Raw genomic sequence first — 16,438 nt, forward strand, 5'->3', positions numbered from 1 at the left:
ATATCACGGCGGGGGACATCAGAAACGGGCTTCACACATTGTACGCATGCGAGAAATCGAACCCGGGGCTTCGGCGTGACGAGCGAACGTCCACTTTTAACCACTAGCCTACCCCACCGCCCCTCAAAACGATGCCAACCAAGTCAGCGTTTAAAACTAAATACATATTACTGGAAAACGGTGGAACACAATTTAATGGCAGAGCAATTGCAATGCCGGTGGTTATGGCAGGCAAGCTAACAATAATAATATTCATAAGTAGCAACAATAATCAAGGGTACGATAAAGGCCAAGGCTGGATATACAGAATGAAGATAACACTCTTCGCGGACAGACGGTCCCGCTTACGATACAGGCCAGGGCTGGGTATACAGAATGAAGATAACACTCTTCACGGACAGATGGTCCAGCTTACGATACAGACCAAGGCTGGATATACCGAATGAAGATAACACTCTTCGCGGACAGATGGTCCAGCATACGATACAGGTTAAGGCTGGATATACAGAATGAGGATAACACTCTTCGCGGACAGATGGTCCAGCTTACGATACAGGCCAAGGCTGGATATACAGAATGAAGATAACACTCTTCGCGGACAGATGGTCCCGCTTACGATACAGGCCAAGGCTGGATACACAGAGTGAAGATAACACTCTTCACGGACAGATGGTCCCGCATACGATACAGGCCAAGGCTGGATATACCGAATAAAGATAACACTCTTCACGCACAGATGGTCCAGCTTACGATACAGGCCAGGGCTGGGTATACAGAATGAAGATAACACTCTTCACGGACAGATGGTCCAGCATACGATACAGGCCAAGGCTGGGTATTCAGAATGAAGATAACACTCTTCGCGGACAGATGGTCCCGCTTACGATACAGACCAAGGCTGGATATACAGAGTGCAGATAACACTCTTCGCGGACAGATGGTCCAGCTTACGATACAGGCCAAGGCTGGATATACAGAGTGAAGATAACACTCTTCACGGACAGATGGTCCAACTTACGATACAGGCCAAGGCTGGATATACAGAGTGAAGATAACACTCTTCACGGACAGATGGTCCCGCTTGCGATACAGGCCAAGGCTGGATATACAGAATGAAGATAACACTCTTCGCGGACAGATGGTCCCGCTTACGATACAGGACAAGGCTGGATATACAGAATGAAGATAACACTCTTCGCGGACAGATGGTCCCGCTTACGATACAGGCCAAGGCTGGATATACAGAGTGAAGATAACACTCTTCACGGACAGATGGTCCAGCTTACGATACAGACCAAGGCTGGATATACAGAATGAAGATAACACTCTTCACGGACAGATGGTCCAGCTTACGATACAGGTCAAGGCTGGATATACCGAATGAAGATAACACTCTTCGCGGACAGATGGTCCCGCTTACGATACAGGCCAAGGCTGGATATACAGAGTGAAGATAACACTCTTCACGGACAGATGGTCCAGCTTACGATACAGACCAAGGCTGGATATACCGAATGAAGATAACACTCTTCACGGACAGATGGTCCAGCATACGATACAGGTTAAGGCTGGATATACAGAATGAGGATAACACTCTTCGCGGACAGATGGTCCAGCTTACGATACAGGCCAAGGCTGGATATACAGAATGAAGATAACACTCTTCGCGGACAGATGGTCCCGCTTACGATACAGGCCAAGGCTGGATACACAGAGTGAAGATAACACTCTTCACGGACAGATGGTCCCGCATACGATACAGGCCAAGGCTGGATATACCGAATAAAGATAACACTCTTCACGCACAGATGGTCCAGCTTACGATACAGGCCAGGGCTGGGTATACAGAATGAAGATAACACTCTTCACGGACAGATGGTCCAGCATACGATACAGGCCAAGGCTGGGTATACCGAATAAAGATAACACTCTTCACGCACAGATGGTCCAGCTTACGATACAGGCCAGGGCTGGGTATACAGAATGAAGATAACACTCTTCACGGACAGATGGTCCAGCATACGATACAGGCCAAGGCTGGGTATTCAGAATGAAGATAACACTCTTCGCGGACAGATGGTCCCGCTTACGATACAGACCAAGGCTGGATATACAGAGTGCAGATAACACTCTTCGCGGACAGATGGTCCAGCTTACGATACAGGCCAAGGCTGGATATACAGAGTGAAGATAACACTCTTCACGGACAGATGGTCCAGCTTACGATACAGGCCAAGGCTGGATATACAGAGTGAAGATAACACTCTTCACGGACAGATGGTCCCGCTTGCGATACAGGCCAAGGCTGGATATACAGAATGAAGATAACACTCTTCGCGGACAGATGGTCCCGCTTACGATACAGGACAAGGCTGGATATACAGAATGAAGATAACACTCTTCGCGGACAGATGGTCCCGCTTACGATACAGGCCAAGGCTGGATATACAGAGTGAAGATAACACTCTTCACGGACAGATGGTCCAGCTTACGATACAGACCAAGGCTGGATATACAGAATGAAGATAACACTCTTCACGGACAGATGGTCCAGCTTACGATACAGGTCAAGGCTGGATATACCGAATGAAGATAACACTCTTCGCGGACAGATGGTCCCGCTTACGATACAGGCCAAGGCTGGATATACAGAGTGAAGATAACACTCTTCACGGACAGATGGTCCAACTTACGATACAGACCAAGGCTGGATATACCGAATGAAGATAACACTCTTCGCGGACAGATGGTCCAGCATACGATACAGGTTAAGGCTGGATATACAGAATGAGGATAACACTCTTCGCGGACAGATGGTCCAGCTTACGATACAGGCCAAGGCTGGATATACAGAATGAAGATAACACTCTTCGCGGACAGATGGTCCCGCTTACGATACAGGCCAAGGCTGGATACACAGAGTGAAGATAACACTCTTCACGGACAGATGGTCCCGCATACGATACAGGCCAAGGCTGGATATACCGAATAAAGATAACACTCTTCACGCACAGATGGTCCAGCTTACGATACAGGCCAGGGCTGGGTATACAGAATGAAGATAACACTCTTCACGGACAGATGGTCCAGCATACGATACAGGCCAAGGCTGGGTATACAGAATGAAGATAACACTCTTCGCGGACAGATGGTCCCGCTTACGATACAGACCAAGGCTGGATATACAGAGTGCAGATAACACTCTTCGCGGACAGATGGTCCAGCTTACGATACAGGCCAAGGCTGGATATACAGAGTGAAGATAACACTCTTCACGGACAGATGGTCCAGCTTACGATACAGGCCAAGGCTGGATATACAGAGTGAAGATAACACTCTTCACGGACAGATGGTCCCGCTTGCGATACAGGCCAAGGCTGGATATACAGAATGAAGATAACACTCTTCGCGGACAGATGGTCCCGCTTACGATACAGGACAAGGCTGGATATACAGAATGAAGATAACACTCTTCGCGGACAGATGGTCCCGCTTACGATACAGGCCAAGGCTGGATATACAGAGTGAAGATAACACTCTTCACGGACAGATGGTCAACAACACGATACAGACCAAGGCTGGATATACAGAATGAAGATAACACTCTTCACGGACAGATGGTCCAGCTTACGATACAGGCCAAGGCTGGATATACCGAATGAAGATAACACTCTTCGCGGACAGATGGTCCAGCTTACGATACAGGCCAAGGCTGGATATACAGAATGAAGATAACACTCTTCACGGACAGATGGTCAAGCTTACGATGCAGGCCAAGGCTGGATATACAGAATGAAGATAACATTCTTCGCTCTCAGCAATATTCCAGCTATATGGCGGCGATCTGTAAATAATTGACTGTGGATTCCCAGACAATCCAGTGATCAATAGAAGGAGCATCGTTCTACGCAATTGGGATACGATGACATGTGTCAACCAAGTCAGCGAGCCTGATAACCCGGTCCCGTTAGTCGCCTCCTATCCCGTAAGCAGGGGTTACTGAAGATCAATTCTAACACGGATCTACAAGGGTCACAGAGTGAAAGTAACACTCTTCACGGACAGATGGTTGTGATGTAATGTGAGATCGGGTTGGTTATTCCGGCTGCTCTAGAAGCTTCAACATTATTCTTGACCCCAAGTCAAGATCTAGCAGCTGGCACACAGCCGTCAGCAATGGGACTGGAAGTGAATGCAAACTGTGAAATACAATTACAACATTGTTCGTATCATGTATTACATTATCATATAACAATATGCGAAGACTAAAAATGAAATAGTAATTGTGGTTATTCAGAAAGTGACTGCTTCCCATGGAAGAAAGAAAATAAAATAATAATAATAATTATAATAATAACTCGCAATCGCCAAAATATGATTCTTAAAGAAAACATCAATATGAAATGTCGACTATGTAATGAAATTACAGAGACTGTCCAACACCTTGTCAGTGGATGCCCTTCCTTGGCACATACAGCATATCTTAAACAACACTATGGCATGGCTCGCTGCTTTTACTACCGTCTCCGCCATGCTTGTGGCTTTGACTCCCAGGTCCATCCATGGTACGACCCTGAACATGTTCAGGGCGTCATGGAAAATGATGCTTTCAAACTTTTGTGGAATAGGCCCATATACAGCCTCAGAAGAATTCCAGCCAACAAACCTGATCTTGTCCTTTTGGATAAAGCCAATGAATTTATTTATTTCATTGAATTTTTTGTCCCTTTGACACCAATGTGATTGCCTAGATTCAGGAAAAGCATGATAAATATGCGGACCTCGCCTTTGAAATGTCTCGCTTGCATCCCAAGTACACTGTCGCCAGGCTCCCCATTGTTCTCGGTGCCCTTGGTTTGGTACCTCCTGATCTCTTGGCGCAGATCAGGAGAGTGCCCGGGTTTTCCACCGGGTGTACAGCCCTTCTGACACTCTGGGTAATGCAGAAGGCTGCAGTGTTGGGGAGCCTTCATATTCTTCTTCATAAAGTTCTTGGTGGGTTCGAGGAGGCAGTGTTTCCTGGGATGAGTCCCATTCGCTGTCTGGGCTGCGTGTAGAGGGGGCAAGGGCCCTGAGCTGATGATGAGCCTTTACCAGCCTGACTGTGCCAGGATCACCCGAACCCTCTCTGCTGCATACTATCTTTAATCTGTAAAACATCATAATAATAATAATAATAATAATAATAAGACTGGCTATTGATAAAGCGAATGTATCCACGCACTTGTGCATGCTCAAAGCGCTAACATTACTACCCCGGATAACCCAAGCTGTCTGTGAGGCGCTAGAAGGTTAACAGTCATATGACCTATCCCACTGGATACCCATTCACTGCTGGGTGAACTAAGACAATTTCTGTACATCCTCGCTTGCCTATGGTGAGACCACATGTGTCACGTGTGTTTAGTTGTGGGGCAGGACTGAAGTTCTAGAAACTCTCAGGAGTCAAGCTGCCAAACACGGTCATCCATCCAAGAAATCTCCGTGACCAACGTTGCTTAACTTCAACTGATTTGTGACGTGGGCCCCATGTACAGGACTACACACCATCACTTCATAGACCATGTTAACGTTGATTTTATATTCATTTGACATATGGATGCGTGCAGTTCAGTCGTAAGTGTTTTTAGAGCTGCGTCCCTTGGGCACGCCGGAACCTATGACAATGGGTGATTCGCTACGATTATGTTTAACGGTTTGACAGCATCACACCCGAAAGCCATCAGAACTTCGGGTTTTCCTCCCACATGACGCCGGCATGCCCTGATATAACTGGAATTTTGCGCTATACGCAACTCAGTCATTTGACTTACTAGAGAGTGAGTGAGTGAGTGAGTGAGTGAGTGAGTGAGTGAAGATTTTAAGTCACATCGGCAGTATTTCAGTCATATTGTGACCATATCAAGTTATATATTAATTATACTAATTGTAGGTAAAATATAAAAACCTGTCAAGGAAAGACATTAAAACAACTAGAATATCACAGATATAAATGTAAAACTAGTAATATAATCTAAACCATTTTAACTATACATGACAATACAATATAAAAAAAGGGTACAGATTGTCAACAACCGAAGGTAGATCCCCATGCTAGGGACCATGGGGTCTTACAGTACTTTTGCTACCTGCATGGACCCTAGATGGATTTACACCATCCCTTCAGCTGTCAGCAATTTTGACAATCTAGCCATATCATTAAAATAACACATATACTGCAAGTACAAAAATCATAGTAAATTTAAATTTACTTACATTGTTTGGGGACTTACGTTCTCTCTCAGGAGGACAATAATTTTACAGTACATTTTCACCCCCCCACCCTCATCCCCCACCACCTTGAGGATAAAGCAACTAACAATATGAGTTATTAATTTAAACTTCAAAACATAAAATATTTATCTATTTACAAATCATTTAACAAATATATTTCTTATAAAAATGCAATAACTAATTGAGAACTGATACTATTAAAATGATTCTTCATAGTTCGTATTTTGAAATAGCCCTTGTGATGGAATATTCAACGCAGTGAAGCAAGACAACTAACTAAAGAACTTGTCGTAGATACCCGCAGATATTTTTTCATTCATATATTCGATAGTCATGAAATGTTTTCATGCCGTTGTTTTACCATTAAATCTCAAACATAACGTCCGAAATATTTGTACACGTTACTTGATTGTCTTGACTAGAAACAGGCCGTTGTTTCAGCATTGAACTTCAAACATAACGTCCGAACTATTTGTACACGTTACTTGATTGTCTGGACAAGAAACAGGCCGTTGTTTCAGCATTGAATCTCAAACATAAGGTCCGAAATATTTGTACACGTTACTTGATTGTCTGGACAAGAAACAGGCCGTTGTTTCAGCATTGAATCTCAAACATAACGTCCGAAATATTTGTACATGTTACTTGATTGTCTTGACTAGAAACAGGCCGTTGTTTCAGCATTGAATCTCAAACATAAGGTCCGAAATATTTGTACACGTTACTTGATTGTCTTGACAAGAAACAGGCCGTTGTTTCAGCATTGAATCTCAAACATAACGTCCGAAATATTTGTACACGTTACTTGATTGTCTTGACTAGAAACAGGCCGTTGTTTCAGCATTGAATTTCAAACATAAGGTCCGAAATATTTGTACACGTTACTTGATTGTCTGGACAAGAAACAGGCCGTTGTTTCAGCATTGAATCTCAACATAACGTCCGAAATATTTGTACACGTTACTTGATTGTCTTGACTAGAAACAGGCCGTTGTTTCAGCATTGAATCTCAAACATAACGTCCGAAATAATTGTACACGTTACTTGATTGTCTTGACTAGAAACAGGCCGTTGTTTCAGCATTGAATTTCAAACATAAGGTCCGAAATATTTGTACACGTTACTTGATTGTCTGGACAAGAAACAGGCCGTTGTTTCAGCATTGAATCTCAACATAACGTCCGAAATATTTGTACACGTTACTTGATTGTCTTGACTAGAAACAGGCCGTTGTTTCAGGATTGAATCTCAAACATAACGTCCGAAATAATTGTACACGTTACTTGATTGTCTTGACTAGAAACAGGCCGTTGTTTCAGCATTGAATTTCAAACATAACGTCCGAAATATTTGTACACGTTACTTGATTGTCTGGACAAGAAACAGGCCGTTGTTTCAGCATTGAATCTCAAACATAACGTCCGAAATATTTGTACACGTTACTTGATTGTCTTGACTAGAAACAGGCCGTTGTTTCAGGATTGAATCTCAAACATAACGTCCGAAATAATTGTACACGTTACTTGATTGTCTTCACTAGAAACAGGCCGTTGTTTCAGCATTGAATTTCAAACATAACGTCCGAAATATTTGTACACGTTACTTGATTGTCTGGACAAGAAGCAGGCCGTTGTTTCAGCATTCAATCTCAACATAACGTCCGAAATATTTGTACACGTTACTTGATTGTCTTGACTAGAAACAGGCCGTTGTTTCAGCATTGAATCTCAAACATAGCGTCCGAAATATTTGTACACGTTACTTGATTGTCTTGACTAGAAACAGGCCGTTGTTTCAGCATTGAATCTCAAACATAACGGCCGAAATATTTGTACACGTTACTTGATAGTCTTGACTAGAAACAGGCCGTTGTTTCAGCATTGAATCTCAAACATAAGGTCCGAAATATTTGTACACGTTACTTGATTGTTACGTTGTTTCAGCATTGATAACGTCCGAAATAATTGTACACGTTACTTGATTGTCTTGACTAGAAACAGGCCGTTGTTTCAGCATTGAATCTCAAACATAACGTCCGAAATATTTGTCAAACATATTGTCTTGACTAGAAACAGGCCGTTGTTTCACACGTTACTTGATTACACGTTCTGGATAGTCTGGACCAAAACAGGCCGTTGTTTCAGCATTGAATCTCAAACATAAGGTCCGAAATATTTGTACACGTTACTTGATTGTCTAGACAAGAAACAGGCCGTTGTTTCAGCATTGAATCTCAAACATAAGGTCCGAAATATTTGTACACGTTACTTGATTGTCTTGACTAGAAACAGGCCGTTGTTTCAGCATTGAATTTCAAACATAACGTTCGAAATATTTGTACACGTTACTGGATAGTCTGGACAAAAAACAGGCCGTTGTTTCAGCATTGAATCTCAAACATAAGGTCCGAAATATTTGTACACGTTATTTGATTGTCTGGACAAGAAACAGGCCGTTGTTTCAGCATTGAATCTCAAACATAACGTTCGAAACGTTGGTACATGTAAGGACTCGGTGATAAATATTTCAGTGTGAAAAATGTCAGGGATATCTTTGAAAATGTCAGCTTACATTTAATTATTGATTTTTTAAAACAAATACAATTGTTTGAAAAAATGTTGAATATGTTGTGAACAGATAAATTGCGCAATCGCCAGCCGCTTAGGTGAATCCAGCTAGGGTCCATGCAGGAACCAAAAGTTCCGTACGTCCCCATGGTCTCTAGTATGGTGATATGCCTTCAGTTGCAGGCGATCTGGAGCCTGTTATATATTGTATGAGTGCGATTTGAACAATCGAAACTAAGGCGGCTAAGGCGATTTCGCAATCGATGGATCCATCCTTGACAGAATTTCTTATAGTCGTTTAACTTCGACTTTCAAGATTATTGCGCGTACGTGCGACTCTGGACAGCAGATTTAACGAAATGATGCCCCAATTGTTAACAAGTAAACCGAAATCAGATATTTTTGTTAATTCCTAACCTTCCTAACAACATATACCATCATTTAACATCGTTTTGGTACGACGCGGCCTGGGATTAGAAGTTCACGTCTTCGTAGCTCTAAGATCGCCGTGTGGCCCAGATTTAGTTGTCTAGTAGATATAGATCGAAGCGACAACACCCTTTCCATATCCATAAGAAATTTCTGCTAAAAGGAGAGTCCATTGTACAGCCGTGATGAAATCATGAGTATGTATTTATTTCAGCAGTATTACAGGTGTAGAATGTTGTTTGTGAACAAATCGATTCTCAACAATGCAGTGATTGTCACAATGCGATATGATGACAGAGCATGTGTTTATGAATCACTGTGAAATAGTGATGATACCAGGTGTTCGCGAAACGGTGAGCGTATCCTGCCTCACGAGTGGCACCTGTCATAAACATATTCTACGTTTAGTCAATTGTTCATCTGAAATACCTCGGGAACGTATGGCTTAAGTCAAAATAATTGTTGTTTATTTTTCAGATAATCCGTTATAAGAAAGCTCAACTGGAGTTAGACGGCTCCAGTGATCGCATGAATTGCAGCTACACGCACAGGCGGGCCAGCCAGCCTCACATCCACGTCCACACTCTGGAGGGCAAGATTGGCAGACTAGAAACATTATTAAAAGCGGTACGTTTCAGACACACGAGCATGGGATCACCGGTAGCCATAATCGTTTCTTTCATTTTTGTTCAGTTCACAATCGTGACATTAACATTGCCATGTTATTTTAACTCGAAATTGTAGTGTTTACTTTATATATGGCGTCGACTGTAAAAGGTGAACTAAAATGAGACGTATTTAGGCCTTCACGTCTTCGCTCAGTGGCGTTTGTGAATCGAATCTAATCGTACGAAAATTGTTTTTTTAAATAGTACCTGAGCCTTCTATCAACTAGCGACTACTCTACTATATGTATTTTATATCAGTGGCATAGCTTGAGATACAAAGAACCAATAAAGCCCAGTGTAGATCTGGGTTTGAAATGGTCTGCAGGACACGCATGCGTAAATCGATGCTTATGACATCCATCAATTGATCATCTTGTCCATACACGGTTATTTACACAGACCACTGGTTCACCAAAATCTCACCCGGCCTTTTTCAATCACTGGGTCACCAACAGAAACATAGGGATTTTTTCGTTTTTTTAACCAACGCACTATGAAGGAACAACTGTCAAAATGACAACATGAAGGAAGTCAATAAGCTTTGCTTACCAGGGAACAACATAACTGTTTTCTTTGGAAGAAATCTGGCTTGACAGGTTGCATGACGAGATGCCACAAGATCCCCACGCACGTTGCTCATGTTTCTTCTTCACTGTTTCTTTAGAACAGTTACCCTGGGATCAGATTCATCTGCTTTTCAGTGGGCGGACATGTAACAATCTCCCCTCTCTGTATAAAAACTGGAAAACAAGAAATACAGTCTGTTCACTTGTCACTCAGCGATTTAAAAGTCCGTAAATAATAGACTGACTGACTGACTGAGTTTGGTTTTACGCCGCTTTTTAGCAATATTCCAGCAACATCACGGCGGGGGACACCAGAAATGGGCTTCACACATTGTACCCATGTGGGGATTCGAACCCGGGTCTTCGGCGTGACGAGCCAACGCTTTGACCACTAGGCTACCCCACCGCCCCCGTAAATAATAGAGACTGGGCCAGACAATTACATGGCATTACAACCAACGGTTGGCTGGTTGGTTGTTGTTTAACGCCGCACTCAGCAGTATTCTAGCTATGTGGTGGCGGCATGTAAATAAACGAGCCTGGACCAGACAATCCAGTGATCAACATCATGAGCATCGAGCTACGCAATTGGAAGCCGATGACATTTGTCAACGAGTCTGACCACCCGATTCCGTTAGTCGCCTCTTACGACAAACATTGGTAGCTAAAGACCAATTCTAACCCCGACCTTCACGGATATAAAAGTGATGGTGACTCAAATGACCAGAACGAGTGGATATGGCTTCTCGGCATCGCAAAGATTCCGTGGAGGCACATTATTGAATGTTTAGTGTTCTGAAGATAAACAGTGTTCAGCTTTGTTTGTAGGGTAAAGAATTATATTCCTTGAAGCAACAGCTGTTACACATTCTGTCAATCACGGATTAAACCTGACGTTACCACTGCCTATCACCGTTTCAGGACTTTCCTGTCGAAACGGATCAATCTGTTAGCAAACTGGTTCTCCTGATAACTTCGAATGTTTGTTTAATCTGCCAATGCTGTGAGAAGTTGTACTTTCACTGAGCAGGCGGATAGTGCTCGTTTTCTGGGATGAAGCTCAAACCGTTTGAATATTTCCAGGTGAAACTAGATATTAAAACAATCTGTTGGTAAACTGATTGCCCTTGATAATTTCGAATTTTGGTTCATTTCGTCAATAACGGGATCGGGTGGTCAGGCTCGCTGAATTTAATTACACATGTCATCGGTTCCCAATTGCGTAGATCGATGCTCATGCTGATGAACACTGGATTGTCTGGTCCAGACTCGATTATTTTTAGGCCGCCGCCATATAGCTGGAATATTGCTGAGTGCGGCGTAAAACTACACTCACTCACTCACTCATTTGCTGAGTGCTGAGTTTGTCTTTTGCTGAACATGCGGGTAATGTTTGTTTTTAGTGATGAAACTCAAAATCTTTGAATATTCCAAGGTGAAACTAGCTGCATAGAACAGCCTGCAGGTGAGCTGGTGCCTCTTGATGACTTGGGATTTTATTCCAAATATTGAACAGCATTTAAAATTTCTTCACTTAAAGGAAGGTATCCAAGTATTCTAAGTTGCGTGGACTGACGCTAATTATGTCAGTTCGTGCAATTGTCTGGTCCCGACTCGATTGCGGATACACACCGGCACCCTGGCTGCATTACTAACGTTGTTGTTTCAGCATGAAACATGTAACGAGCATGCAAATATTGTGAAAGATGCACATATCTTTATTCCTTCGACCGTTGACGATCCGGGTTAGAATTGACCTTCAGTATCCCATGCTTGTCGTAAGAGGCGACCAGCGGGATGTGGTGGTCAGGCTCGCTGACTTGGTTGATACATGTAATCGTAATCCAATTGCATAGATCGAGGGTCATGATATTGATCACTGGATTGTCTGTTCCAGATTCGATTATTTACAGACCGCTACTATATATATATCTGTATTATTGCTGAGTGCGGCGTAAAAGTAAACTCACTCCCTCCTGTTTATTCCTTCGTTTATCGGGGGACCAAAACATCACCTCTAACATTTGCTCGTTCTTACTTTCAGCACGAAGAAACCATAAAAGATCTGCGGGAAGAGTTGAAAAATCAGGAGAACCGCGCCATCTCGGATATACATCTCGACACCCTCAGTTCAGAAATTCCTGACAGAGACTCTAGATCATTTTCTTGACACATACATTTAGAATAGTCATCTCTGTGTGCACGAGGATCTCGAAACGGTGAAGCAGTCACCCATCATTTCTGGACATTAACTACAATTTCAAAAAAAAAACTTTTTCAAACACTTTTCAACATCTTTTTCACAACTGATTTGGGGATTTTCGCACTTGTGTCTAGACTTTCCAAATAAACTACAGTGTTAAAATTGGATGCTGTCATTTTCATGCTCTGTTTTGCTTAATAGTGATTACATTCAATAGTTGATTTATTGAAGGTACACAATAACAAAGGCATTAAGACTTGCAGTTCATATATTTCCGACATGCTTACAATTTCACACGGCGCCATGGTGTGTATGAGTGAGTGAGTGGGTGAAAGGGTAGCTGGGTGAGTGAGTGAGTAAGTGAGTTTAGTTTTACTCCGTTTTAAGAATATTCCTGCAGTATTACGGCGGGGGACACCAGAAATAGGCTTCACACATTGTACCCATGTGGGGAATCGAACCGGGTCTTCGGCGTGACGAGCGAATGCTTTAACCAGTTGGCTACCTAACCGCACCTGATGTGTGTGAGTGCTGGGTAGCGCACGTAATACTACTCAAATTAAAGCTTTAACAAAACCTACGATGATATTAGATGTCAACGCCCGACACACACAAACCTACCCCCGCAACATGAAATAAAAATAAATTTCGATTCAAATGCCGAAACAGCTCACATTGAGTGCGAAGAACAAAGTAGAAGATCCGGGTAGAATTTGTCTTTAGCAATCTATGCTGTTGTAAGCGGCGACTAACGGGAACGGGTGGTCAGGCTCGCCTACTTCGTTGACACATGTCATCGTATCCCAATTGCTCAAATCGATGCTCATGCTGTTGATCACTGGATTGTCGATTATATACACATCGCCGTCATATACCTGGGTCGCCGCGTTAAACAACAACCAAACCAAAGTATCACCCTGCCTTTGCGTTCAGTCATACTGATATATATATATATATATATATATGATTTCGGTGTTCACGAAGTAAATCACCGGATTGCTTAGTCAAGCCGCCATATTTACTGACTGCTCCTATATAGCTGGAATATTGCTCAGTGCGGCCGTAAACAACAAACAAATGTAATGAGGTATACTGTCATAACGTTACATTGTTTACTGTAACTGTGTTTGGTCTATAGCGTACCCCCTTAACTGTGGCTTTACACTTCTTGTTACCTCTGAGAGACGTTGTACGTAACTGTGACGTTACACCTTTAACTGTGTTTGGTCTATAGCGTTACCCCTTAACTGTGGCTTTACACTTCTTGTTACCTCTGACAGACGTTGTACGTAACTGTGACGTTACGCCTTTAACTGTGTTTGGTCTATAGCGTTACCCCTTAACTGTGGCTTTACACTTCTTGTTACCTCCGACAGACGTTGTACGTAACTGTGACGTTACGCCTTTAACTGTGTTTGGTCTATAGCGTTACCCCTTAACTGTGGCTTTACACTTCTTGTTACCTCCGACAGACGTTGTACGTAACTGTGACGTTACGCCTTTAACTGTGTTTGGTCTATAGCGTTACCCCTTAACTGTGGCTTTACACTTCTTGTTACCTCTGACAGACGTTGTACGTAACTGTGACGTTACGCCTTTAACTGTGTTTGGTCTATAGCGTTACCCCTTAACTGTGGCTTTACACTTCTTGTTACCTCTGACAGACGTTGTACGTAACTGTGAGGTTACGGCAAGCAGGGGTCGGGTTCTTGGAGAACAAACCTAACTTCACGGGTTCCAACGCTCTGTGAAGGAATAAATGTCAAAATAACAGCATAAATTTAGTAAACAATCTATTGACATAGTGACTATAGCAATATAAACAATGACAATATTCACCTCATTAAGGGACCGTTCATAATTTATTGCTGGGTGTGTGTGTGTGTGTGTGTGTGTGGGGGGGGTTGAAGGGGGGTCACCCATTATGTTTCATGGGAGGCTTAGGAATCAAGATTCTTTTTCACATTTAATAATTACATGCAGTGGGTGAGGTGGGGTGGGTTTATGAGCGGTCCCTATTTAGTCATGATATTCCAACTTGTAAGAAAGGGCTAGACTGAAAGTATCAGGTGATGATCATCACATACAAGCTGGTCTCCTCGAGTCTTGTAATGCGAGATGAGAGGAAAGTACTCGCTCTCCGTATTCAGCCAGGAAAAAGATGATAGAAATGTCTACACTAATGCATATGATTCTGAAATAAGCTCTCCAGCTCATTCTACACAAACTAGCTGCTGCAAGCGAATGCTAAGGTTACATAAGAACACATGTGATGTTATGGCACTTGGTGAATGTGGTAGAGTACCACTTCAGTATAACTATATGTTAAAACTAAAAAAATATTGGTGTAGAATAATTCAATTAGATTATAATCGTTAACCTTGTCAGTCTTACTTAATGCTTAAAAGCCTTGATGAGGTGGGTAGAACTACTTGGGCCTCTCATGTGAGAAACATTTTATTTCAAGTCGGTTTTGGAATTGTGTGGAGAGGTCAAGATATTGGCAATGTGAAAATGTTTATTTCTATTTTTATACAGCGATTGTTTGACTCCTTGAGCCAGGAATGGCTTCACAGTGGAGCAAGTGTCAAACTTATTGTCTATTTAAAACTATGTTACATGTTGAGACTTATCTTTCAATTGACATTCCACAACATTTAAGAGCTGTTATCTGTAAATTCAGGTGTAATAATTTCAGGCTAGCAATTGAAACAGGAAGGCATTGCAATATAACTGCTAGTGAAAGATTTTGCTTATATTGTCATAGTAAAGATTTATTTCTTGTTGAAGTTGAATTTCATGTCTTGATGATCTGTTAGCGTTATGAAGCCGAAAAAAAGAGAATGTCTTCATAATAGCATAACAAAGAGCCCTTCTATGGACAATTGTGTTTTGTCAAGTACTGATGAGAATGTAATATAAAGTTTGGCAAGGTTTTTATATAAAGTCTTTCGGATAAGAAATACAACAAATTATAATTAGGTCTTCAGTATATATGCTGAAATATTGTTTGATAGGTTAGTGTAGCATCTCTAGTGTTAGTTTACGAGAGCTTTTTTTGTCTCGTCCGGTGACAAGATACCTGTAATATGACCAGCATGAATACCCTTGTTAAAACCCTTTTCTAATATGGGCCATGGCCTTGACTAATGGAAATAAATTGTTTGTCTGTCTGTCTGTCATTCTACACTGTTCTCAGTGTCACTGGAGATGCCTCGAAGGCACATCACTGCCTCTTACCGGTACCACGTATAACACATACAACAGCAAGAAGGTCATATCTAGCGAATACAGATATTTGATCCTCAGGACAAACAGGCACCATGGAAACTGTCATCCCCTCCCAAATATGCGCAAAACTTCGAACATTGGTATCTGAAGGTGTCCAAACTGTCTTCTGGAAGTAAATGAAAGCTGGATCCAACAATTGTTCGAAACGATTGCTAGAACTGATTTTACGACGTCTCCTCTACTTTGACCAGTTAAACGAACGCTCCGGAAAACCATAAGATACATAAAATTAGAATGCGAATAACGCTTAATTCTTCTGTGTCCACATTTTCCAAAGTATATCAACTGCGAAATCTCGCGTTCTCACGATCTCGCTTTCTCGTGTTTCTGGTACATAGCACTTTTTGTCAAATGGCGACAGCGCGAGAATGCGATTTGTACATGCTGTCAAATTTCGCAATCTCGATTTGTCAAATAATCGCGAGAATGCGACATTTCATT

At 42.3% G+C, this 16,438-nt stretch overlaps 1 protein-coding gene across 1 annotated transcript in view; it reads left to right on the top strand.

Moving 5' to 3' along the window:
• The window catches only part of LOC124268543 (gamma-aminobutyric acid type B receptor subunit 1-like), a 108,959-nt gene extending 96,067 nt beyond the window's left edge, over nt 1-12,892 (top strand). Inside the window, exons 16-17 of the mRNA XM_046703537.1 lie at nt 9,747-9,896; nt 12,548-12,892. Of these exons, the coding sequence (XP_046559493.1) occupies nt 9,747-9,896; nt 12,548-12,673 (276 nt within the window). The 3' untranslated portion in view covers nt 12,674-12,892. The remainder of the gene's footprint in view (nt 1-9,746; nt 9,897-12,547) is intronic.
• Nucleotides 12,893-16,438: the final 3,546 nt, after the last annotated feature.

The sequence above is a fragment of the Haliotis rubra genome, unplaced genomic scaffold (assembly GCF_003918875.1).
Source record: "Haliotis rubra isolate DU_JTF1 unplaced genomic scaffold, ASM391887v1 Scf139, whole genome shotgun sequence".
Taxonomy (NCBI): Eukaryota; Metazoa; Mollusca; class Gastropoda; order Lepetellida; family Haliotidae; genus Haliotis; species Haliotis rubra.